This window comes from Pleurodeles waltl, chromosome 1_1 (genome assembly GCF_031143425.1).
Source record: "Pleurodeles waltl isolate 20211129_DDA chromosome 1_1, aPleWal1.hap1.20221129, whole genome shotgun sequence".
NCBI classification, from domain to species: Eukaryota; Metazoa; Chordata; class Amphibia; order Caudata; family Salamandridae; genus Pleurodeles; species Pleurodeles waltl.
Window position 1 is genome coordinate 229,822,729 of NC_090436.1, and position 23,722 is coordinate 229,846,450.

At 45.0% G+C, this 23,722-nt stretch overlaps 1 protein-coding gene across 2 annotated transcripts in view; it reads right to left on the minus strand.

The window, feature by feature from the left end:
• Positions 1-23,722, minus strand: part of RICTOR (RPTOR independent companion of MTOR complex 2) — a 1,007,050-nt gene that overhangs the window by 708,894 nt on the left and 274,434 nt on the right. For both annotated transcript variants that reach the window (XM_069221337.1, XM_069221336.1), the window contains exons 14-15: positions 5,102-5,168; positions 4,451-4,531 (exon numbers count right to left, since the gene is read on the minus strand). In XM_069221337.1, coding sequence (XP_069077438.1) covers positions 4,451-4,531; positions 5,102-5,168 — 148 coding nt within the window. The remainder of the gene's footprint in view (positions 1-4,450; positions 4,532-5,101; positions 5,169-23,722) is intronic.

The window sequence follows — 23,722 nt, forward strand, 5'->3', positions numbered from 1 at the left end:
CATAGGTGAGGGTACCAGTGCATGAGCATGGTACCCCTACAGTGTCTAAACAAAACCTTAGACATTGTAAGTGCAGGGTAGCCATAAGAGTATATGGTCTGGGAGTTTGTCAAACACGAACTCCACAGCACCATAATGGCTACACTGAAAACTGGGAAGTTTGGTATCAAACTTCTCAGCACAATAAATGCACACTGATGCCAGTGTACATTTTATTGCAAAATACACCCCAGAGGGCACCTTAGAGGTGCCCCCTGAAACTTAACCGACTGTCTGTGTAGGCTGACTAGTTCCAGCAGCCTGCCACACTAGAGACATGTTGCTGGCCCCATGGGGAGAGTGCCTTTGTCACTCTGAGGCCAGTAACAAAGCCTGCACTGGGTGGAGATGCTAACACCTCCCCCAGGCAGGAGCTGTAACACCTGGCGGTGAGCCTCAAAGGCTCACCCCTTTGTCACAGCCCAGCAGGGCACTCCAGCTTAGTGGAGTTGCCCGCCCCCTCCGGCCACGGCCCCCACTTTTGGCGGCAAGGCTGGAGGGAACAAAGAAAGCAACAAGGAGGAGTCACTGGCCAGTCAGGACAGCCCCTAAGGTGTCCTGAGCTGAAGTGACTCTAACTTTTAGAAATCCTCCATCTTGCAGATGGAGGATTCCCCCAATAGGGTTAGGATTGTGACCCCCTCCCCTTGGGAGGAGGCACAAAGAGGGTGTACCCACCCTCAGGGCTAGTAGCCATTGGCTACTAACCCCCCAGACCTAAACACGCCCTTAAATTTAGTATTTAAGGGCTACCCTGAACCCTAGAAAATTAGATTCCTGCAACAACAACAAGAAGGACTGCCCAGCTGAAAACCCCTGCAGAGGAAGACCAGAAGACAACAACTGCCTTGGCTCCAGAAACTCACCGGCCTGTCTCCTGCCTTCCAAAGAACTCTGCTCCAGCGACGCCTTCCAAAGGGACCAGCGACCTCTGACTCCTCTGAGGACTGCCCTGCTTCGACGACGACAAGAAACTCCCGAGGACAGCGGACCTGCTCCAAAAAGACTGCAACTTTGTTTCAAGAAGCAGCTTTAAAGAACCCTGCAACTCCCCGCAAGAAGCGTGAGACTTGCAACACTGCACCCGGCGACCCCGACTCGGCTGGTGGAGAACCAACACCTCAGGGAGGACCCCCGGACTACTCTCCGACTGAGTACCAAAACCTGTCCCCCCTGAGCCCCCACAGCGCCGCCTGCAGAGGGAATCCCGAGGCTTCCCCTGACCGCGACTCTCTGAAACCTAAGTCCCGACGCCTGGAAAAGACCCTGCACCCGCAGCCCCCAGGACTTGAAGGACCGGACTTTCACTGCAGAAGTGACCCCCAGGAGTCCCTTTCCCTTGCCCAAGTGGAGGTTTCCCCGAGGAAGCCCCCCTTGCCTGCCTGCAGCGCTGAAGAGATCCCTTGATCTCTCATAGACTAACATTGAAAACCCAACGCTTGTTTCTACACTGCACCCGGCCGCCCCCGCGCTGCTGAGGGTGAAATTTCTGTGTGGGCTTGTGTCCCCCCCGGTGCCCTACAAAACCCCCCTGGTCTGCCCTCCGAAGACGCGGGTACTTACCTGCAAGCAGACCGGAACCGGGGCACCCCCTTCTCTCCATTCTAGCCTATGCGTTTTGGGCACCACTTTGAACTCTGCACCTGACCGGCCCTGAGCTGCTGGTGTGGTGACTTTGGGGTTGCTCTGAACCCCCAACGGTGGGCTACCTTGGACCAAGAACTGAACCCTGTAAGTGTCTTACTTACCTGGTAAAACTAACAAAAACTTACCTCCCCCAGGAACTGTGAAAATTGCACTAAGTGTCCACTTTTGAAATAGCTATTTGTGAATAACTGGAAAAGTATACATGCAATTGAAATGATTCAAAGTTCCTAATGTACTTACCTGCAATACCTTTCAAACAAGATATTACATGTTCAATTTGAACCTGTGGTTCTTAAAATAAACTAAGAAAATATATTTTTCTATAACAAAACCTATTGGCTGGATTTGTCTCTGAGTGTGTGTACCTCATTTATTGTCTATGTGTATGTACAACAAATGCTTAACACTACTCCTTGGATAAGCCTACTGCTCGACCACACTACCACAAAATAGAGCATTAGTATTATCTATTTTTACCACTATTTTACCTCTAAGGGGAACCCTTGGACTCTGTGCATGCTATTCCTTACTTTGAAATAGCACATACAGAGCCAACTTCCTACAATGTGAAGCAAATGTAACATTTTCTAGCTTTATGGTTAGGATGAAGGCATTAAATACACTGTTTGTGAGGGTCCTCAGAGTGAAGCCTCTTTTAGCCATCGCCCTTAATTGTCTAAAAATACTTTTTGTTATTTAGATGCATCAGACAGTATCTGAAATATTGTCAGATAATAAATCCAAAAGGTGGGGGAAATATGCACTAAATACCAACATAAGGTTGAAAATGCCACATATCTGTGAGAAACTGAGCAGAGCTTAGTAGACACTTTCACACATGACGTGCCATATAAATCTGAAGCTGGTCGCTTCTCAGGTGGTAGTGTTAAGGCTGATCGTCTAACAAGCTTTCTGAAAGGTTTAAGGCTATGGTTTGCACAGAAACACTCTTTTGATGCCCGTATGGGACTTCCAGCTCGACCACAGAGATTACTCAAGCATGTAAATCTATTGAAGACCAAATTCTGGAGAATTCTTATTATTTTGCTTTAAAAAACAGCAAGTTGGTCACGGAGTTTGAGAACACAGGGAATCATTTAAGGAGTGTAACTATAGATTTGATTATTAAGCACAGTGTAGCTGCAAAAATAAGGCTCTGGAACTCCGACTGACTTTCTGTATGTCAGCAGATGTGCTGTCTTCTCCGAGCAGTAGCAGTTGTACATTTCTGATGGATATAACTTGACCAATTAAATATACTATTTCAATACATCATGGTGGACTTACTCTTTACATGTATGTACACAGCACTTCATATAATATTAAAACAGTGGCAAAGTAGTAGGGGAGAGAAAAACAATGGGAAGAGGGAGAGTAAATCTGAACCAGAAAACAGCAACATGCTAGTTCAGCGTCTGCCCCCTTACTCTAACTCCCCACTTATTATGGCTCTTACTGTTGTCTGCCTGTGCATCCTTTTGAAGACTTATCTTTAAAGCTGCAGAAGGATGCAGGGGCTATGTGAGGGTCTTCCAGGGTAACAACCCAAACAACATACAAGTGGAAAAATGGGTCAGCACAAATGTAGGCAAAGTGACCACCTATACTGCTCTGCAACAAATTGAAAAACGTTCAAGTGGATGAAAGGACCATGGCAGGACCTCTAGGTTGCCAGGCGTGAATACATAGTCACCATTGCAGCGTCCTTTTTGTGTCACCAAGGACTTAAGTAGACCACTGACTGAGTTGAGTCCGGTGCGGTTACAGTGAGACCACCAGCAGGAGCGCCTCTTGAACTTAGCATGTCCATTTACACTGCCTGAATCTAAACCCAACAGCAACATTAATGATACAGAGACACAAGAGATTGTAGTACAGTGGGTTAAGACAGACAGTACGAATAGGAGTTCAAGCTATGGTAAATATCTTGTACTCAAACCTGTGTTTACAAGGCAGAGTCATTCAGACATGAAGAAAGATGCCCATGTACTCACAAAGTTACAAAGGTAAGCACTACGGGCATAACTGACCAAACTGAGAATCACTGTTGCGCATTGTCTGTAAAAAGCGAATGGCATAACCCAAATTGCTGCGCCACAAATTTCACCAAACAGAACTTTGCTCAGCATTAGTTGGTGGTTACTGGACATCACTGTTTAACACTCATAGGCATGGCCATAAAATAATACTGTAATACAAATGAATAACCATAAGACTTTGTTAGGGCACTTAGCTCTCTGGGGAGACTGGAGAGAAACACTGCCCTTGTTTATCTGGCTTTAAACAAAATACCTATTAGTGTTTATAATAACAGCACTCACTGGACACTGAATCTATGTTTTTTATATTGTCATGTTCCATTTTGAGTTGTTCCTAACATGCAATGAAGAAAGATTCAACTGCTCAGCTTAGTTAGCCCTGGAAAATCATATACACAAAGGGAATAATGTTGGTATTCATCTGGGCTACAACAATACTAGGAAACAATCAACACTAGTGGTAACCTATAATTCCCATCAAAGATAGTGCCCAGTAAGTGGTATTTGCCCCCAATACCCAAAGAAAAAGACTGACACTGCTCACTAATATCCTACAAATTATTATTCATTAAATCTCAAAAGAATTTTGCTTTCATACAGACAAATACTATTAGACTGGTATATGAGAATATTGTAAATGAAAAGCTAAACTGAAAACAAAATGTGCAAATGTTTGAACAAATGGTTATATATCAAACTGAAATTCACTGTAATAATTGACTCACCATGTGCAAGAGCTCGCCCAAAAGGATTGTTCCCCTAACAGTCACTGGGTCTTCACTGCTTGTAATCACTTCAACCAGGCCCTATGACACAAAAATATGCCGTTGCTAAGAACATTTTGTGTTAGTTTATCTGCATGAATATTAAAAAATATGATTCTGAGTTAACTAGATAAGGCATGAAAATACTGACTGCTAAGGGACCGATCTTTGAAATACACAGCTTGCAATAAATATAAACACTAGCAGCAATAAGGCAGAGATCGCTTTGTAAGCAAACTGTGAGGAAAAATGCTTAAAATAGAACTGCGGTCTCTTTCAAGATTTAGATTTTAAAATTGCACCCAAAAAATGCTCACTTTTAATCAACTGACTATTAAGTGACTGAGGTGCTGTGATTCAGTAATTGGCTGGGATGCATTTCCTAAGTCTGTCTGGCAAGGGTAACATATGCCCAGTGAGCAGAACCAAGGATAAGTCTTACTTATGTAGAAGTTTTGCAGAGCATCACATTAAGGTTTGGGTCACTTTAGGTTATGAAATTAAAACCAAAAAACACAAATCAGGTCAGCAAATGAGCATCCAACAATGTGAAGTAAATTCTCGGATTTAAGAAGCTACAGATAAAAGCATGCTACACGAAAAATAAATTACCTCCATAAGTCCATTTGCAATAAAGGCTGATAGAACTAGTGCCAAGTAATTATCCATTAGATCAGGTCTGTAAAACATAAAAAACTAAAATATTTGCATAGGGTTTAGCACAGTCAAGATATTAGTATAAGAACTTACTAATATACCAATTACATTACTTTGCCAAGCAGGGCCATAATTAGGTAATAAAAGAACAGGAAGTGTGGGTAACAATCTCCCAATTTTGAAGATGTATGGTTGCCCACCCCTCTTTGTATAATGCTCAATATTAAAAAGGAAAATGTTACCTGAAAAAAACAGCCTGCTATTTGTTGTGTTGTAGTGATAAGTTGTACACTGTCCTGGCATCTAGTATTGGGTCTAAAATAATGCATTTGTTTTTATTTTATTTTTTACAAAGTCTAGTTGAGTTACAGGCCTGTGTCATCTGTGATAAGGCCCTCCTAAGACCCACAATGCACAGGCAGGCATGCAGACTACAGTTAAGACCATATGTATTTTCTCAATCAGAATACATGCCCATGTGCAAAGAAAAATGCTTAAATAATTTTGACACATAAACATTACATAAATGTTACATGAGCAACTTGTAGACTCAAAAGGGCAGGGGTATTAGTCATTATACACACCAATGTCCATTTAGGCATCAATGTAGATCAATGCCCATAAACTGCAAAGCACCAATAATGTACTGTAATCACAACAAATAGACGTTTTCAAGGAAACTTAAAGACATGACCATATAGATGCATTAAAAAGGTTTATACAAAATAGTAATATAATATTATAAGTTAATTGGAAAATATATGCTGAGTGCACAAAATAAACATATGGTGTTAAATTGTGAAAAAGCGTAAACCAAAACAGTGATTACATTTAATATTGGAAAAGGAAAATAAACTGCACACATTTTAATGACCAAAGCACTCAAAATCAATAGAGTTCATAGACCTATGCCATGCCCTTGCTGGTATAAGTAAAAAAATGTCTTACATGCTGTATAGCGATCATTAGAATATCAAACAATCTAAACTAAAGGTTTCCAACCCAGCAAGAACTTTATTCACCACCCTTGGGAGGCGGCAGGGCATTATTTAGTCCAAAGGACATAACAGTGAACTGGTAATGTCCATGAGGGGTCGGTCGAGAATGCTGATCTTTCTTTTGCTTCAGGGGTCTGACGCATCTGCCAGTACCCCGATTTCAAATCAAAAGTACTAAGAAATCTGTCTGCCCAAACCTATCAATCAATTAATCTGCTCTTGAAATAGAGTGTGTATATGTCTTGGTGACAGCATTGAGACCTCTGTAGTCCACACAGAACGTCAACTCTGCTTTACCTCCCTTGGAATGAGGTTTGGGGATTAAGACCACTGAGCTGGCCCAGGGGCTGCCAGAGGGCTCACTTACCCCTAAAACCAGCATCTTGCTTACTTCAGCTTTGAAGCTATCCTTCACATGGTCAGACTGTCTGTACATTTGACTTTTGACAGGCATGTGGTCACCAGTATCCACATCATGGACACACCAATGAGTCTGACCAGGGGTGAGGGAAAAGAGCCCAGCATAATGCTATAGGACTTGCCTACAGTCAGCTTGCTGTAGGGCAGTGAGGGTGTCTGAATAGACCACACTATCCACCGACCCATCTTTGGGGCTGTGGGAGAGGAGGTCTGTGAGAGGATCACTCTCTTCTTCCTGATCCTCATCAGTGACCATTAGCATGGCCACATCAGCCCAGTCATGGAACAGCTTTAGGTGTTTCACATGGAAAACCCTGAGAGGGCTCCTGGGAGTGCCTAGGTCAACCAGATAGGTGACCTCACTCTTCTTTTCAAGGATAGGGTAAGGGCCACTCCATTTGTCCTTGAGTGCACTGGGAGCCAAGGGCTTGTTTGGGGTCTTTGAGAAACCTCTTCCCAGCCCCCCCTCATTGAACACAGTGGTCCCTTTATAGGATTACCAAACAGAAATTCAAAGGAGGAAAAGCCAATCTCTTCTGTGGAACTTCTCAGTAGGCGAAAAGTGAGCATGGTAAGAGGGTATCATCTGCTTTCAGGTTTTTCAGGGAGACCTGCAATCATGCCTTTCCATGGTTTTGTTGTATCTCTCAACTAAACCATTTCCTGGTGGGTGATATGGGGCAGTGAACTTATAAGTCACTCCACGTTCATTCCATATTGCCTTGAGGTATGCAGACATGAAGTTACTACCTCTGTCTGACACCACCTCCTTAGGGAAGCCCACTATAGTAAAGGGACCGAGTATGGCCCTAGCAACTGCAGGAGCAGTGGTAGTCCTATGGGGTATATCTTCAGGGTACCTGGTCGCATGATCCAGTACCACCAGTACAAATCTGTTCCCTGATGCTGTTGGAGGGTCTAGGGGCCAACAACATCAATGCCTTCCTTTTCAAAGGGAACCCCAACCACTGGAAGTGAAATTAAGAGGGCCTTTTGGTGGCCACCCGTCTTACCACTAGCTTGACAGGTGGCACAGGAGTTACAAAGCTCCTTCACCTTCTGGGACATACCTGGCCAGTATAAGTGAGGTACCAAGCTACTCCAGGTTTATGCCTGGCCAAGATGCCCAGCTAAGGGAATGTCATGAGCCAAAGTGAGTAGGAACTTTCTATATAACTGAGGCACTACCACTTCCCTAGTGGCACCAGGTTTGCGGTCTCTGGCCTCAGCATACAGGAGTCCCTCCTCCCAACAGTTTCTGTGGGAGCCACTGATACCTCACTTTCCCTAGTTAGCAGATTGCTGTCTCAGGATCTCAAGAGTGGGACAGGTCTTCTGTCCCTGGCACAGCTCTTCCCTACTGGCACAGCTCTTCCCTAGAGGGTTCCCCTTGGCCCAGGAGCTATGCGGTGTAAGGCCCAAGTTCCTGGGGCTCAGTTCTCCCAAGGGCTGAGAGGTCTTCTCCCTGAGGAGAAGGGGACCTGAGTTTGGGGCAGCTCAGAAGCTGGCTTACAAGACTTCCTGCCTTTTCTCTTGGAGGGCTACGCCATTGTTCCAGTCTTCACTGCATGTTTCACCCTGGGGTTTGCGTTGTGCTCTGGTTTTCACATACCCCCATTCAGGTATACCCAGCATAGCTGTATGGGTCTTTCTTTCAACCTCAGCCCATGTGGAGGACTCAAGATCATTTACTAGCAGACAGGTCAAAGGTATTGCAGAGGATAGCATCACTTTTTTTCTGGCCAGCAAACCCTCCCCACTTAAAGGGCATCATTGTCATGGGATAGGTCTTATCTTGGGTTGTCAGCACTGACAACTGTGAAAGTTTCACCAGTCAGATACTATCCTGGGGATATCGGGTTTTTATCACCATGGTGACACCTGCACACGTATCCCCCAGTGCTTCAACTCTGATCCCAGTAATATGAGGCTGTTGTCTGTATTTCTACAGATTACAGGCCAGCAACATCCACTGCACCCACAGAGACTTGCTTCTATGAGCTCTCGGACATGGTCAGGGTTCACCTGGGATCCTATCTGGAGACTTCCACTGCAGCAGGAGCTGCAAGTGCAATGCGGGATTCATTTTGGGTTAGGCAGGGTCTCCGGTTTGGTGCCCAGTCGCTTTGCAATTAAAGCGGAAAGCCTTCTTAGGCTCCCGGTTCTCAACCTGGTACCCTAGTCTTGACCCAGTGGTCTGCCTTCTTTGCCAATTAAACTAAAGTCCCTCCTTTTGTCACGGTTACCCCCACCTTTTGCCTGTTGTCAATGTGCTTAGACTGTTTTCACTGGGATCCTGCTAACCAGGAGCCCAGTGATTGTACTCTCTCCTCTAACTTTGGTTGCCTTTGTATGCTTTACATTCCACAATTGGCATACTGGTGTAACCCTGTAAGTCCCTAGTATATGGTACTTAAGTACGATGGGTTTCCCAGGGGCTGCAGCATGTATTATGCCACTGAAGAGAGCCCATGCAAACTGTGTTCACAGGCCTGCCATCTGCAGGCAACCTATCACTGCTGGTCAATACACCAGGTCACTGTAAGTCACCCCTATGGTAGGCCCTTCCAGCCCTAAGGGCAGGGTGCAGGCCCCTCTCTCCGTGGGCACCCCTGCAAGAGCAGAGGCACCCCTACGAATTCCAGTTTCAATTCCTTGGACTTCGTAGGTGTGGTGAAGCCATTTTAGCTATGTACTGGCCATAGGTCACTACCTATGGTACAGCTACATAATGGTAACTCCGAAACTAGGCATGTTTGGTATCAAACATGTCAGAATCATACCCCAATACTGATGCCAGTATTGGTGGAATGATTCCATGCACTCTGGGGGCTCCTTAGAGGACCCCCAGTATTGCTCCTCCAGAGTCTGTGAGCAGCCCACGCTGCTGCACCCCCTCAGACAGGATTCTGCCCTCCTGCTGCTTGACCAGCCCAAGCCAGGGAAGGCAGAACAAAGGATTTCCTGTGGAAGAGGAGTGCAACCTCCTCTCCCTTGTAAGTAGGTGTTACAAGGCTGGGGACGGGTAGCCTCCCCAAACCACCGGCTTCCTTTGAAGGGCACATTTGGTGCCCTCCTTGCATAATCTGATCTGCACCAGTCCAGTGAACCCCGGTCTCTGCTCTGGTGCGGAACTGCACAAAGGAAGGGGAATGACCACTCTCCTGTCCATCAGCACCCCAGGGGTGGTGCCCAGAGCTCCTCCAGCTGGCTGCGTAATTCTGTCATCTTGAAATCAAGATGGGCAGAGGACCCTGGGAGAATCTGACTGGTCAGGTTAGGCAGATGACATTAGTGAACCCCTCTGATAGTCGGTCACCTTACAAAATGACAAGACCCTTTTTTGGCTATTTAGGGTCTCGCTTGCGGGTGGGTCCAGAGATTCAGCATGGAAGACTCCACCAGGACTGCTCTGCAATGACCTCTTCTGCTCCTGGCCAGAGGAATCACTGTTGGACTTGACAGGAATCATACAAGATTGCAACACTGAGATGGTCTCATCTTGCAACACTGTTTCTGGGGCTCAAGTCATCAACTTGCAACATTTCCACAGATGTGCAACCTCTAGGGGTCAGAAAGGTTTCTGCTGCACCAAAGAAGCAATAATGATCTCCCTTGGAGTCAAGGAGTCACTCCCCTGCATCTGCAGGCACCTAAGGAAATGACGTCCAGCTGCTGAGATCTGCTGTCCTGCTGAATCTGCGAAGATTCTCCAACACAGTTGGTGGTTCTGAGGAGTCCTCTGGGTCCTCTCTGCCTTCTGTCCAACTTGGAAGACGATGAGCCTTTGCCTCTTCCTCCAGGATGGAATCCAGTGCACTGTGACTGTTGCACTAACCGAGGCCAAAGTACCTTCTGGCTCCAAGGAGCCCTGGCCCCCAGCACTTTACCTCTGCAAGGACAGTCTCCTCTCTGCCGTTCCAGCGACGTGGGGCTCCTCTTTAAGTGTGATGCTTGGGCCTCACTGCGACTTACTGTGCCTGCTGCCAGTGGATTGCTTGAGGGGCTCTGACTGCTTCCGCTGGCTCTCCTGTCTTCTTAGGGTGAGCCCAGACTCCGTCCAAAGGACGAGTCCCCAGGACGTTGCTGGTCCTCTTCAGCTCTGCAAATCCCCAACAGCTCCAGCTGCATTTGCTTGTTGGCGGTCCTCCTGACACTGACACGTCTGCACTGCGACCATCGAAGGAAAGCTCAAAGGCAACTTCAGGGACTCCTCTGCAGCTCGCTTTCATCCATCACTGTCGACCTGGATCTTCACCCACAGAAGGGTCAGCATTGCCTCCTGCCCCACCCGGACACTCCTGCGTGGAGTAGACTCTGTCCCCTTCTTTTACAGGTCCTCTTCATCGAGAATCCACCATTGGGTTCCACTGGCTTGGTCCTGTTCTTGCATTATTCCAATTCCAAGTACTCATGTTAGCCTATGGGACAACCAGGTAACTTACCTCTGCTATCCTGATCACTGGGGGTCTTCTAGATACTCACCTCTTTGGGTTTCATACTCTCCCAGTCCTTGGCTAACTACTCCATATCCTCTGGTGGGGGACCAATTCTTGCATTCCACTATTTTAGTATATGGTTTGGCCCCCCTATAGGACCTTTGCTATTTCTTGCCATTCTAATGTTTTATGCTAACTCCTAGTACTGGCCTGTGTATATTTTATGTGCACGTACCTCCAGAGATTTGGGTGGGAGGGGGGAGGTTTGGGGGACGACTGCCTACAGTAATCTAGTTCAGTGTTCCTGTAAAAAAAAGTACCTTTATTTTTGCAACACTGTATGGTTCCTTTCAGGTGTGATAAGTTACTGTGTGACTACTATGGTATTGCAAGTGCTTCACACTCCTCCTTGATAAGTCTTGACTGCTCACCACAGCAACCACTAGAGATCACTGGCTTCCTAGACACTAACACTTACTAATAAGGGTTGCCTGGACCTGGTATAAGGTGCCAACACCAAAGCTGCCACCACACACCAGGCCAGTCTCCGACACCAATTCTTGGGGAGAAATTGGACCTGGGTCTACAAGGTAATGATGCAATTTTTCTGAAGAAAAATGTTACTTAGCCAGTAAGCATGTGTTCATGGGATTAGTGCCCATGGGATCACATGCTCCGATACTCCTAACATATAGTGTTTAGTCTGGAGTGTTACAAGTTTTTTTTTTTTTGAAGAAGCAAGTTTTCAATAAAAGACCCAGCGTTCTTTAAGGTACTTCTCCAGCTGATTCTATTATCAAATTTATGGCAACCCAGAAAAGAGTTATGCTGCAAAACGTAACGTTTCTTACCTGTAGGTGTAGTTTTGCAGCATGAAGAATTTTCTGGATTCACAAGTGACCCAACCCACCTCTGTCCAGAAGATGGGAGATATTAAAAAACAAATCTTGAGACAGCGACCGAAGGTGAGAAAATCTGGAGAAAGTGTGACGATGCCACAAAGGGACACTGTAGGAAGTTGGCTCTGTATATACTATTTCAAAGTAAGAAATAGCGTGCAGAGTCCAAGGGTTCCCCTTAGAGGTAAGATAGTGGCAAAAAGAGATAATTCTAATGCTCTATTTTGTGGTAGTGTGGTCGAGCAGTAGGCTTAGCAGAGGGTAGTGTTAAGCACTTGTTGTACACACACAGGCAATAAATGAGGAACACACACTCAAAGACTTACTCCAGGCCACCAGATTTTTATATAGAAAAACATATTTTCTTAGTTTATTTTAAGAACCACAGGTTCAAGATTTACAAATAACACTTCAAATGAAAGGTATTTCACTAAGGTATCCTAGGAACTTTGAATTATCACAAAAGCATGTACAGTTTTGACAAAAATGGCAATAAGCTATTTTAAAAGTGGACACAGTGCAAAAATCAACAGTTCCAGGGGGAGGTAAGTAATTGTTAAGTTCACAGGTAAGTAAAACAGTTACAGGGTTCAAACTTGGGTCCAAGGTAGCCCACTGTTGGGGGTTCAAGGTAACCCCAAAGTTACCACACCAGCAGCTCAGGGCCAGTCAGGTGCAGAGGTCAAAGAGGTGCCCAAAACACTTAGGCTTCAATGGAAACAGGGGTGCCCCGGTTCCAGTCTGCCAGCAGGTAAGTACCCGTGTCCTCAGAGGTCAGACCAGGGGGGTTTTGTAGGGCACTGAAGGGGGTGGGGGACAAGCAGGCACAGAAAGTACACCCTCAGCGGCACAGGGGCGGCCGGGTGCAGAGTGCAAACAGGCGTTGGGTTTCAGATAGGAATCAATGGGGAGACCCGGGGGTTTCTTCAACAATGCAGGCAGGCACACTGGGCTCCTCGGGGTAGTCACCACCTGGGCTAGGCAGAGGGTTCGGTTCCTTCAGGTCCTGGGGGCTACGGGTGCAGTGTTGGTTCCAGGCGTCGGGTCCCTAGTTACAGGCAGTCACGGTCAGGGGGAGCCTCTGGATTTCCTCTGCAGGCGTCGCTGTGGGGCTCAGGGGGGGGTCAACTCTGGCTACTCACGGGCTCGCAGTCGCCGGGGAGTCCTCCCTGTAGTGTTAGTTTTCCGCAGGTCGAGCCGGGGGCGTTGGGTGCAGAGTGGAAAGTCTCACGCTTCCGGCGGGAAACGTGGGGTCTTTAAAGTTCCTTCTTTGTTGCAGAAAGTTGCAGTTTGTTGAACAGGGCCGCTGTTCTCAGGAGCTTCTTGGTCTTTAGATGCAGGGTAGTCCTCTGAGGCTTCAGAGGTCGCTGGACCCTGTTGGATGCGTCGCTGTTGCAGTTTTCTTTGAAGTAGGGAGACAGGCCATGGGGCTGGGGCCAAATCAGTTGTCGTCTCCGTCTTCACTACAGGGCTTCAGGTCAGCAGTCCTTCTTCGTCTTCAGGTTGCAGGAATCTATCTTCCTCGGTTCTGGGGGTCCCTAAATACTGAATTTAGGGGTGTGTTTAGGTCTGGGAGGGCAGGAGCCAATAGCGACTGTCCCCGAGGGTGGCTACACCCTCTTTGTGCCCCCTCCCTGTGGGGAGGGGGGCACATCCCTAATCCTATTGGGGGAATCATCCATCTACAAGATGGAGGATTTCTAAAAGTAAGGGTCACCTCAGCTCATGACACCTTTGGGGCTGTCGTAACTGGAGGGTGACTCCTCCTTGTTTTCCTCATTATCTCCTCCAGCCTTGCCGCCAAAAGTGGGGGCAGTGGCCAGAGGGGCAGGCATCTCCACTAGCTGGGATGCCCTGGGGCGCTGTAACAAAGGGGGTGAGCCTTAGAGGCTCACCGCCAGGTGTTACAGTTCCTGCAGGGGGAGGTGAGAAGCATCTCCACCCAGTACAGGCTTTGTTCCTGGCCACAGAGTGACAAAGGCACTCTCCCCATGCGGCCAGCAACATGTCTGGTGTGTGGCAGGCTGGCAAAAACTAGTCAGCCCACACTGGAAGCCGGGTATGTTTTCAGGGGGCATCTCTAAGATGCCCTCTGGGTGTATTTTACAATTAAGTGCACACTGGCATCAGTGTGCCTTTATTGTGGTGAGAAGTTTGATACCAAACTTCCCGGTTTTCAGTGTAGCCATTATGGTATTGTGGAGTTCGTGTTTGACAGACTCCCAGACCATATACTCTTATGGCTATCCTGCACTTACAATATCTAAGGTTTTACTTAGATACTGTACGGACATAGTGCTCATGCACATATGCCCTCACCTGTGGTATAGTGCACCCTGCCTTAGTGCTGTAAGGCCTGCAAGAGGGGTGACTTACCTATGCCACAGGTAGTGTGAGGTTGGCATGGCACTCTGAGGGGAGTGCCATGTCGACTTAGTCTTTTTCTCCCCACCAGTACACACAAGCTGGCAAGCAGTGTGTATGTGCTGAGTGAGGGGTCCCCAGGTGGCATAAGACATGCTGCAGCCCTTAGAGACCTTCCCTGGCATCAGGGCCCTTGGTACCAGGGGTACCAGTTACAAGGGACTTACTGGGTGCCAGAGTTCTGACAATTGTGGAGACAAAGGTACAGTTTAGGGAAAGAACGCTGGTGCTGGGGCCTGGTTAGCAGGGTCCCAGCACACTTTCAAATCATAACTTGGCATCAGCAAAGGCAAAAAGGCAGGGGGGTAACCATGCCAAGGAGGCATTTCCTTACAAACACCAAATGGAAGTTCTGTTGACGCCCACCAACAAAGGAAGATGGACAAAGTATTTTTCAATTTTGGTTGAAATTCGAGAAATTCCGGACCCAAAAACTAGGTGAAGGAACAATGCACAGCATGTGAATTCAGAAAAGGTTCAAGCTGCAAAACTGCCTCTTTGTTTTAGCATAGAAAGTTTGTATACATTTTACTATTCATCTAGCTATGCTGTTTTTTGGATATTGGACTGCCTTTGTGAGGTAGCGAAAAAGCTACAAAAGGTGTTTGGTTTTTCTAAAGTCTTTGGTTCTGTCAATGTAAAACCTAAGTGCTTGTTTAATATCTAGAGTGTGTAAAGCTCTTTCCGTGTCAGGTTGCAGAAAGAAGACTGGTAGCTCAACGGGTTGGCTGATATGGAATTGGGAAAACACTTCAAGAAGGAACTTTAAGTTTGTGTGAAGGACCACCTTCTCCCTATGGATCTCGAAGAAATGTTCTTCCAAGGTTAAGACCTGGAGTTCACTAACACGTCTGAGTGATGTGATTGCAACTAACAAGCCACCTTCAAAAAAAGATAGTAAAGAGGACATGAAGTGGCTCAAAAAGCAGGCCATTGAGCCTGGTAAGCACAATATTGAGGTTTCAGGATGGTGCAGGAGTCACTCTGGGTGGAATAACCCTTTTAAGGCCTTCCATGAAAGCTCTGATGACTAGAATTCTGAACAAGGAAGCATGTAGTCTGTTTTGTAGATGTGAAGCTATAGCTGCAAGATGTATGCGAATGGAAGTGTAAGCTAAATGTTGCTTTTGTAAATAATCAATGTTTTGCACAGTAGCTTTCATCAGATTTATACGTTTTGTTTGTCAGGAAATGCGAAGTAACCAAAATCTAAGACTTCAGGAGCCACATAAGGTTGAAGGACTTGATGTCTAATCTGACATTGATTTTAAGTGAGCAGGTCCAGCCTGCTAGGGAACTTCTCGAACTAATGAGAGGTCCAGAAGTGTGGAGAACCATGGTTGTCGCACCCAAGTGAAAGCTACAAGGTTCATGGTAAGGGATGTCTGCCTGACGCTCTGAACCAGAAATGGAATGAGAGGGAGAGGTGGAAAAGCATATGCAAATATCGCTGACCAGTTCATCCATAGAGCGTTGCCCTTGGATAGACGGTGTGGGTACCTGGAGGCGAAGCACTGGCATTTAGCATTTTGTGCTGTGGAGAAAAGGTCTATCTGAAGAGTTACCCACTTTAGAAAGTACTTAGGAAGGTCTTACAGGTGGAGTTCTCATTCATGGACTTGTTGCTTCATCCTGCTGAGCAGGTTTGCAAAGTCATTGCCTGTGCTTTGGAGATACTCTGGCACTAGATGAATGTGGTGGTGGAGAGTCCACTTCTATATTGTCTGAGAGAGATGTGATAATTGGGATGACTGTGTCCCCACTGTTTCTATAAATAATGCATGGCTGTTGTAGGGAGCTGGGTTCTGGTTGCAGTACCCACCCCCTCCCCACACACACACCCACACTTTTTGCCTAGTTTTAGATGCAACTTTGCCTGAAGTGCAAAGAGTGCCTGCTAACCAGGTGCAAGTGTTTCTTCCCTAAAACAAGACACCTGGTCCCTTGATTCCCCACGTGACCAGGCCCTTCAGCCTCCTGTAAATAGTACCCCTTGTACCTAGGGCATGGGTAGTGAAGAGGGCCTCTCAAAGCTGCAGCACAACTTGTGCCAATCTGAGGGACCAAGCACCAACCTTATGCAGACTGCCATGGCAGGCTGCGTGACAAGGTGCTTCCAAAATTGAAAACACCACATGGCACACAGCCTGTGTGCTATGTCCCCTAAACACTGCATGCAATATATGTAAGTTGCCCCGCTAGCAGGCCTTACAGCCTTAAGGCAGGGTGCATCATATTGCACCCTGCCTTAAGGCATGAGCAAACATGCCCCTGCTATGTCTTTGTCGATTCTCAGACATAGTAAGTGTAAAAGGAAGCCATTTTAAATGCATGTGTTGGACACTGGTCATTACGAGCTCCCCAGCTACATCATGGCTTCACTGAATCCTGGAAAGTTTGGTATCAAACATCTCAGAATAATAAATCCTCACTGACCCCAGAGATGGATTTATTTAAAAAAGCACACCGAGGCACCTTAGAGGTGCCCCCTGGAAACCTACCAACTACTAGTGTATTGACTGAGTCGCCCCGACCAGATCAGCCACCAAAGAAACGTCTGGCCCCCACGGTGAGAGGCAGCACTCTTGAAGGCCTAACACAAAAGCCTGCACTGGGCTGAGGTGTGACTTCCTTGTAGGAATGTGTCCCTTTTGGCATGGTTACCCCCCACTTTTTGCCACGTATTAATTCTAACTTGACAGTATGTGCTGGGATCCCAATAAAGAGGAATAAGCAGTAATGTTCTTTCCCTAAACTGTACCATTGTTTCCACAATTGGCAGACCCCTGGCACACAGCTAAGCCCCGAGTAAAAGGTACTAGTGGTACCAAGGGCTCTGTGACCAGAGAGGGTCCCCTAAGGGCTGCAGCATGTATTGTGCAACCCTAAGAGACCCCTCACCAACCTCATGCATATTGCCATTGCAGATTGTGTGTGCTGGTGTAAAGAAAAAGTTAAAGTCAACATGGCACTCCTTCCGGGGTGCCATCCCCAAAAACCACTGCCTGTGACATAGGTAAGTACTTCTCTAGCAGGCCTTACAGCCCTAAGGCAGGGTGCAATATGTAGGAAGCTAGCCTGGTGTGTGGTGGACACCTATGGTGTTTGCACCTTATGCCAGGTCCAGGCAACCCCTATTAGTGAATTAAGACAGTGTCTAGGAAGCCTTGGCTCTCTAGTGGTAGCTGTGGTGAGCAGTCAAGACTGATCTAGGAGGAGTGTAAAGCACTTAAAATACCACAGCAGTCACACTGCAATTTATCACACCTGAAAGGAACCACAAAAGAACCACAAAATATATATATATATATATATATATAGAAAATGTCACTTACCCAGTGTACATCTGTTCGTGTTATGGGACGCTGCAGATTCACATGCTGTGCATTATCCTGCCATCTAGTGTTGGGCTTGGAGTGTTACAAGTTGTTTTTCTTCGAAGAAGTCTTTTCGAGTCACGAGACCGAGGGACTCCTCCCTTTCGGCTCCATTGCGCATGGGCATCAACTCCATCTTAGATTGTTTCCCCCGCAGAGGGTGAAGTAGGAGTTGTGTATATAGTAAAATTGCCCATGCAATGGAGTGAGTATGTATGTACATAATGTGTATAAAAAATAGTATATATTTACAAATTTACAAATGTACAAGTTTCATCAACTTAAACGGCTACAGGCTCCCGGGGAGGTGGGAGGGCGCATGTGAATCTGCAGCGTCCCATGCCACGAACAGATGTACACTGGGTAAGTGACATTTTCCGTTCGATGGCATGTGTAGCTGCAGATACATATGCTGTGCATAGACTAGTAAGCAGTTATCTCCCCCAAAAGCGGTGGCTTAGCCTGTAGGAGTTGAAGTTGTCTGGAATAATGTTCTTAATACAGCCTGCCCTACTGTGGCTTGTTGTGTTGTTAACACATCTACACAGTAATGTTTTGTGAATGTATGAGGCGTAGACCATGTGGCTGCCTTACAGATTTCTGACATAGGTATATTTCCTAAAAAGGCCATTGTGGCACCTTTCTTCCTAGTGGAGTGCGCCTTTGGTGTAATCGGCAGATCTCTTTTTGCTTTGATATAGCAGGTCTGAATACATTTCACTATCCATCTGGCAATGCCTTGTTTGGATATTGGATTTCCTGCATGAGGTTTTTGGAAGGCTACAAACAATTGTTTTGTCTCACGAATTTTTTTTGTTCTATCGATGTAATACATTAGTGCTCTTTTGATGTCTAACATATGTAAGGCTCTTTCGGCTACTGAGTCTGGTTGTGGAAAAAAGACTGGGAGTTCCACAGTTTGGTTTAGGTGAAACGGTGATATAACTTTTGGCAAGAATTTTGGATTTGTACGGAGAACCACTTTATGTTTATGTATTTGTATAAATGGTTCTTGTATAGTGAATGCTTGTATTTCACTTACTCTTCTGAGAGATGTGATAGCTATTAGGAAGGCTAATTTCCAGGTTAAGTATTGCATCCCACAAGAGTGCATGGGTTCAAATGGTGGACCCACGAGTCGTGTTAGTACAATATTAAGGTTCCACGAGGGAACTGGTGGTGTTCTCGGGGGTATGATCCTTTTAAACCTTCCATAAATGCTTTGATGACTGGGATTCTAAAGAGTGATGTTGAATGTGTAATCTGCAGATAGGCAGATATTGCTGTGAGCTGTATTTTGATAGAAGAAAATGCTAGTTTTGATTTTTGTAAGTGTAATAAATAGCTTACAATGGTTTTTGCAGAAGCATGTAGCGGTTGAATTTGATTATTATGGCAGTAATAAACAAATCTTTTCCATTTGTTTGCGTAACAATGTCTTGTAGTAGGTTTCCTGGCTTGTTTAATGACTTCCATACATTCTTGTGTAAGTTCTAAATGACCAAACTCTAAGACTTCAGGAGCCAGATTGCTAGATTGAGCGATGCTGGATTCGGGTGTCTGTTTGTGTTGAGTTAACAGATCTGGTGTGTTTGGTAGTTTGATATGAGGTACTACTGACAGGTCTAGTAGTGTTGTATACCATGGTTGGCGAGCCCAGGTTGGTGCTATTAGTATTAGTTTGAGTTTGTTTTGACTCAATTTGTTTACTAGATAAGGAAGGAGTGGGAGAGGGGGAAAAGCGTAATCAAATATCCCTGATCAGTTGATCCATAGAGCATTGCCCTTGGATTGAGGGTGTGGGTGTCTGGATGCAGCATTTTGGCATTTTGCGTTTTGTTGCGAATAGGTCTATTTGCGGTGTTCCCCAGTTTTGGAAGTAGGTTTGTAGTATCTGCGGATGAATCTCCCATTTGTGGATCTGTTGGTGATCTCGACTGAGATTGTCGGCCAACTGGTTTTGAACTCCTGGGATGTATTGCGCTATTAGGCGAATGTGATTGTGAATCGCCCAATGCCAAATCTTCTGTGCTAAGAGACACAGTTGTGATGAATGTGTGCCTCCCTGTTTGTTTAAGTAATACATTGTTGTCATGTTGTCTGTTTTGATAAGAATGTGTTTGTGGGCTATTAGCGGTTGAAATGCTTTCAACGCTAGAAATATTGCTAGTAGTTCTAGCTGATTTATGTGAAGTTGTTTCTGCTGAGTGTCCCATTGTCCCTGTATGCTATGTTGGTTGAGGTGTGCTCCCCACACTCCCATGGAAGCATCTGTTGTGATCACGTATTGAGGCACTGGGTCCTGGAAAGGCCGCCCTTGATTTAAATTTAAATGATTCCACCATTGTAGCGAGGTGTGTGTTTGGCGCTCTATCAACACTAGATCTTGTAGTTGACCCTGTGCTTGTGTCCATTGTGTTGCTAGGCACTGTTGCAACGGCCGCATGTGTAATCTTGCGTTTGGGACAATGGCTATGCATGAGGACATCATGCCTAGTAGTTTCATCACTAATTTTACCTTATACTTCTGGTTTGGGTGCATGCTTTGTATTACGTTTTGGAATGCTTGTACTGTGGTTCTAAAAATTCTGGACCCATGTAATTTACTTTGCCACAGCAGGACGATTTTAGTATCAAAAGACCAATAATGACTAGTACACTAAGCATGAGCATTTTCGCTCAATTCCAGGAGCGTTTTCCCCTCGAAATCGCCATTTTCATCCTGCACTCGTGGCTCCCATTTTATACATAGCAGCCATTTTTAAAAGTTGCCCTCACATAGGCTTATAATACAGTCAGATTTGATTCCAAGGACACGTACACCTTGATTGACTTTTCTCTCACCTGGGCAAGCTGGAACCATTGCCTCAGGCCAAACCTGTTTGGTCAGTCCCTCTCCCAGTGGCCGAATCAGATAGCATCAAGGCACACCATGCCATAAAACCCTTATTATCGCTCACACACCCTGCCTAATCTTGCTCACACCTGCACCTGCTCTTTTCTTCTTCTTACTTTACGAGGGGGAGGTGCCCGTTTTTATTGGGGGTCCACACTTATCTGATGTAAAATACTAGGCCTTGCCGGGTAATTTATTATGGGTTGGATGACATGAAATATGAGGTTTCATCATGACACTGTTTTTTCCTTTGTAGTGAAAACATGTGAATGACCAACCAAAATGTCAAGAATGTTTGCCAGAAGCTTAAAAAACTGTATAAAAGGAAACCTGACTTTGCATTGAAACACAGTCTCCTGAGAACATACAAACCGTGCTGTTGTACTTCTAGGACGCTTGTTACTTGGTTGCAGCCAATAAATTCGATCTTTGACTTCACCTAGAAGACTCTGAGTTTCTGTGGTCTGAATCAGGAAAGTACCCGAGGTCTTTGGGTGTACCCTGGCACAGCTGAGTTACCGGATCAGTACCGGTTCTGAAAAACCCAGTACCTCAGTTGGCGCCCAACGTGGGGCGATACCAGCGGTACCGGTCCAAGCCTGAGGTCCGTGGGGAGCTTCGTGTGAAAATTCTGGAGGAAGGCCGCCACTTCATCGACCCCTGCATGTCGACGTGGTCCGAAAGTCTTTGCTGCGAGGTTTCCCGCTTCCCGACGGCTACAAACGACTGCTGCCCTGGCTATCGCCCTGATTTGGACCCTTGATGTTTGGTAGAGCGAAACGATAAGACGAGTCTTCTGGTGACGTCATCGATATTTTCAGTTAAGTATAAGTGGAGCGTCTCCCAGTCCTTAGTTGGACACTTGGTTTGGTCCTTAGTTGGACATTTGGTTTGGTATCTCTTCGGGATCACTTTGATTTGGAACTTTCAAGTACCAAAGCCGAAGGACTTGTGTATTCACGAGACTATTGTAAACGATAATCCTTTGAAGTTTGAAGCTAGACTAGTGAGCGAAGATGCCTGGTCTTAGCAGACTTGGAAATTTGTTTTGTCTAAAAGGGACTCCCGGTTGGAGGACTCATGTCCGGTTCCTCCGATTGGAACTCCAACCTATGAACTATATGTGAAGCACGGAGTAGGCCCCATCACGTTTAATAAAGTATGGGTCCGCTATTCTTGGAAATAATTGAGAAAAGTTTTCTTTTTTTTCTTGTAAATATGACTTACAACTAGGATCCGCAAACGGTTCTGTAAGTAAATTGCGACGGCGTTATTTATGAAAAATGGCTAAAGCGCGCTGTATTGAGTGTACTGAGTGTTTTCTGTTTATATCTGAAATTAGCTCAATGTGTGTTTGTGGGTCTTCTTGATGTTTACAGTTTGTTAAGTAAAATGTTGGTTAATTAATATTAAGTAGAAACTTAGAAAAAATCCAGAAATGAACCATGTGATGTGCTAACATAGCTATATGTTGCTCTTTAATTTATAGAATGAGCAATTGTGCACATATACAAAACTGCCGTTAAATGCTTAATAAATTAGAAAACACATTCAATAGATATAAATAGGGCCCCAAAAAAAACCGAAATTATCTATTTTTGCAACAAAAAAAAAAATAATTTACAGCATTTTTCTTAGATGCATTGTATTAGATGTTCACAGGCAAACTTTTCAGCTGCAGTATATTTGATAGGAATGTTCAATTCAGCCAGCACTTTCCCAGTTAAACATGGGTGGAATTTTGCATAACCTTCCTTTTAAATGAAAGTGGCGCAAAAATGTGACGCATTTCAAGTTAGGCTTATGCGCTTAGGCTTGTGAGTTAATGTATCCCAAATAATAGGCAAGGGATGCAGCTTGCTTTTATATGTGGAATTATCACAAAAAAAAGAATAATTGGGTTTTTATTTTATTTTTTAAAAGAAAATTATTAATTATGGAAACATTATTTAAAAAATAAGTGCCTTTCAAAATCGTTTTTAATATTTATAAAGCTTAATACCTATACTATGACCTCCTAACATTAAAATTTAATTTAAGTTATGTTGCACCGCTAAAATGACATTTGTATGTGCAATTTTCCCTTGGCGCAGGAGCAAACAAGCTCATTTCTATAAAGTATAAGTTAATATTTTCAATGGCTGACTCATGGATTGTGTAATAGACATTCTGGTAATGCATATTATGCAAGAAAATTGTAGGATATTGATTTTTTAATGCCTAAAATATCAAAGTCGATTTTGGGCAAAAGCACTGTTTAAACTGCATTTTCTTTCATTCAGAGTACTTTTTAAAGTGTCTCAGGCTTCAGCAAATGCATACATTTAGGTTTGATATATATTTGCAGGTTGTGCCTTCTTATGATTCAATGAGTCAATGTGCCAGTACAAAGGCTTGTTTTAATATCAAGGTTGAAGGTTCTTACTTCAGCTGGGCCTACTGAGACGTTCATTCATTCGAGGTTGATGAAATATGTACCATTGCATGGGATTGCAACAAGCATTTATTCTAACGACTGGTATGTGTGTTATTAAGGTTTGTGAATTATTCACAGTAAATGTAGTTTAATAATCTGGAAATAGAGATCATTTTTTTAGCGCCTAAAAAGGAAAAAAAAAATTTTTTAAATAGAGTGAATTTTTGCAGGTTAGAAGGAAAATAGGAAGGCCTACTGTCTTTGACAGATTCAGAGTGGCAGAAGCTAGGAGAGCTACAGAGGCTGGCTCAAGTCACGCTGCTGAGATGCTATCTTTAGTTTTCCCATAAACAATGGAGGAGGCTGTCATGTTGACACTTGTGACCTTTTAAATTAGGGCCTTGTCTCTGTGAAATGCAGAATGACCCTACGGGCCTCTAAAAGTGGGATTTCTGGTTTCTCCAGAAGAACATCAATACAATTTAAGAACTTAATTCCAAAGGGAAAATATACAAAAAAGGGGTTTCTTCGAAAGTCCCAACATCATGTTAAATGCTCTGCAGAACTGATACATTTGTGTCTCCGCTCTAAAAAAATAAAATGATGCCTGCTAGTTGCTTTTATTTGACAGAAAACGAAGTGTTGCATTAAGTCTTAGACAGAAAATAAGATGCAGCCCTTTTCTAAAATTTTGAAGGCTACATGCC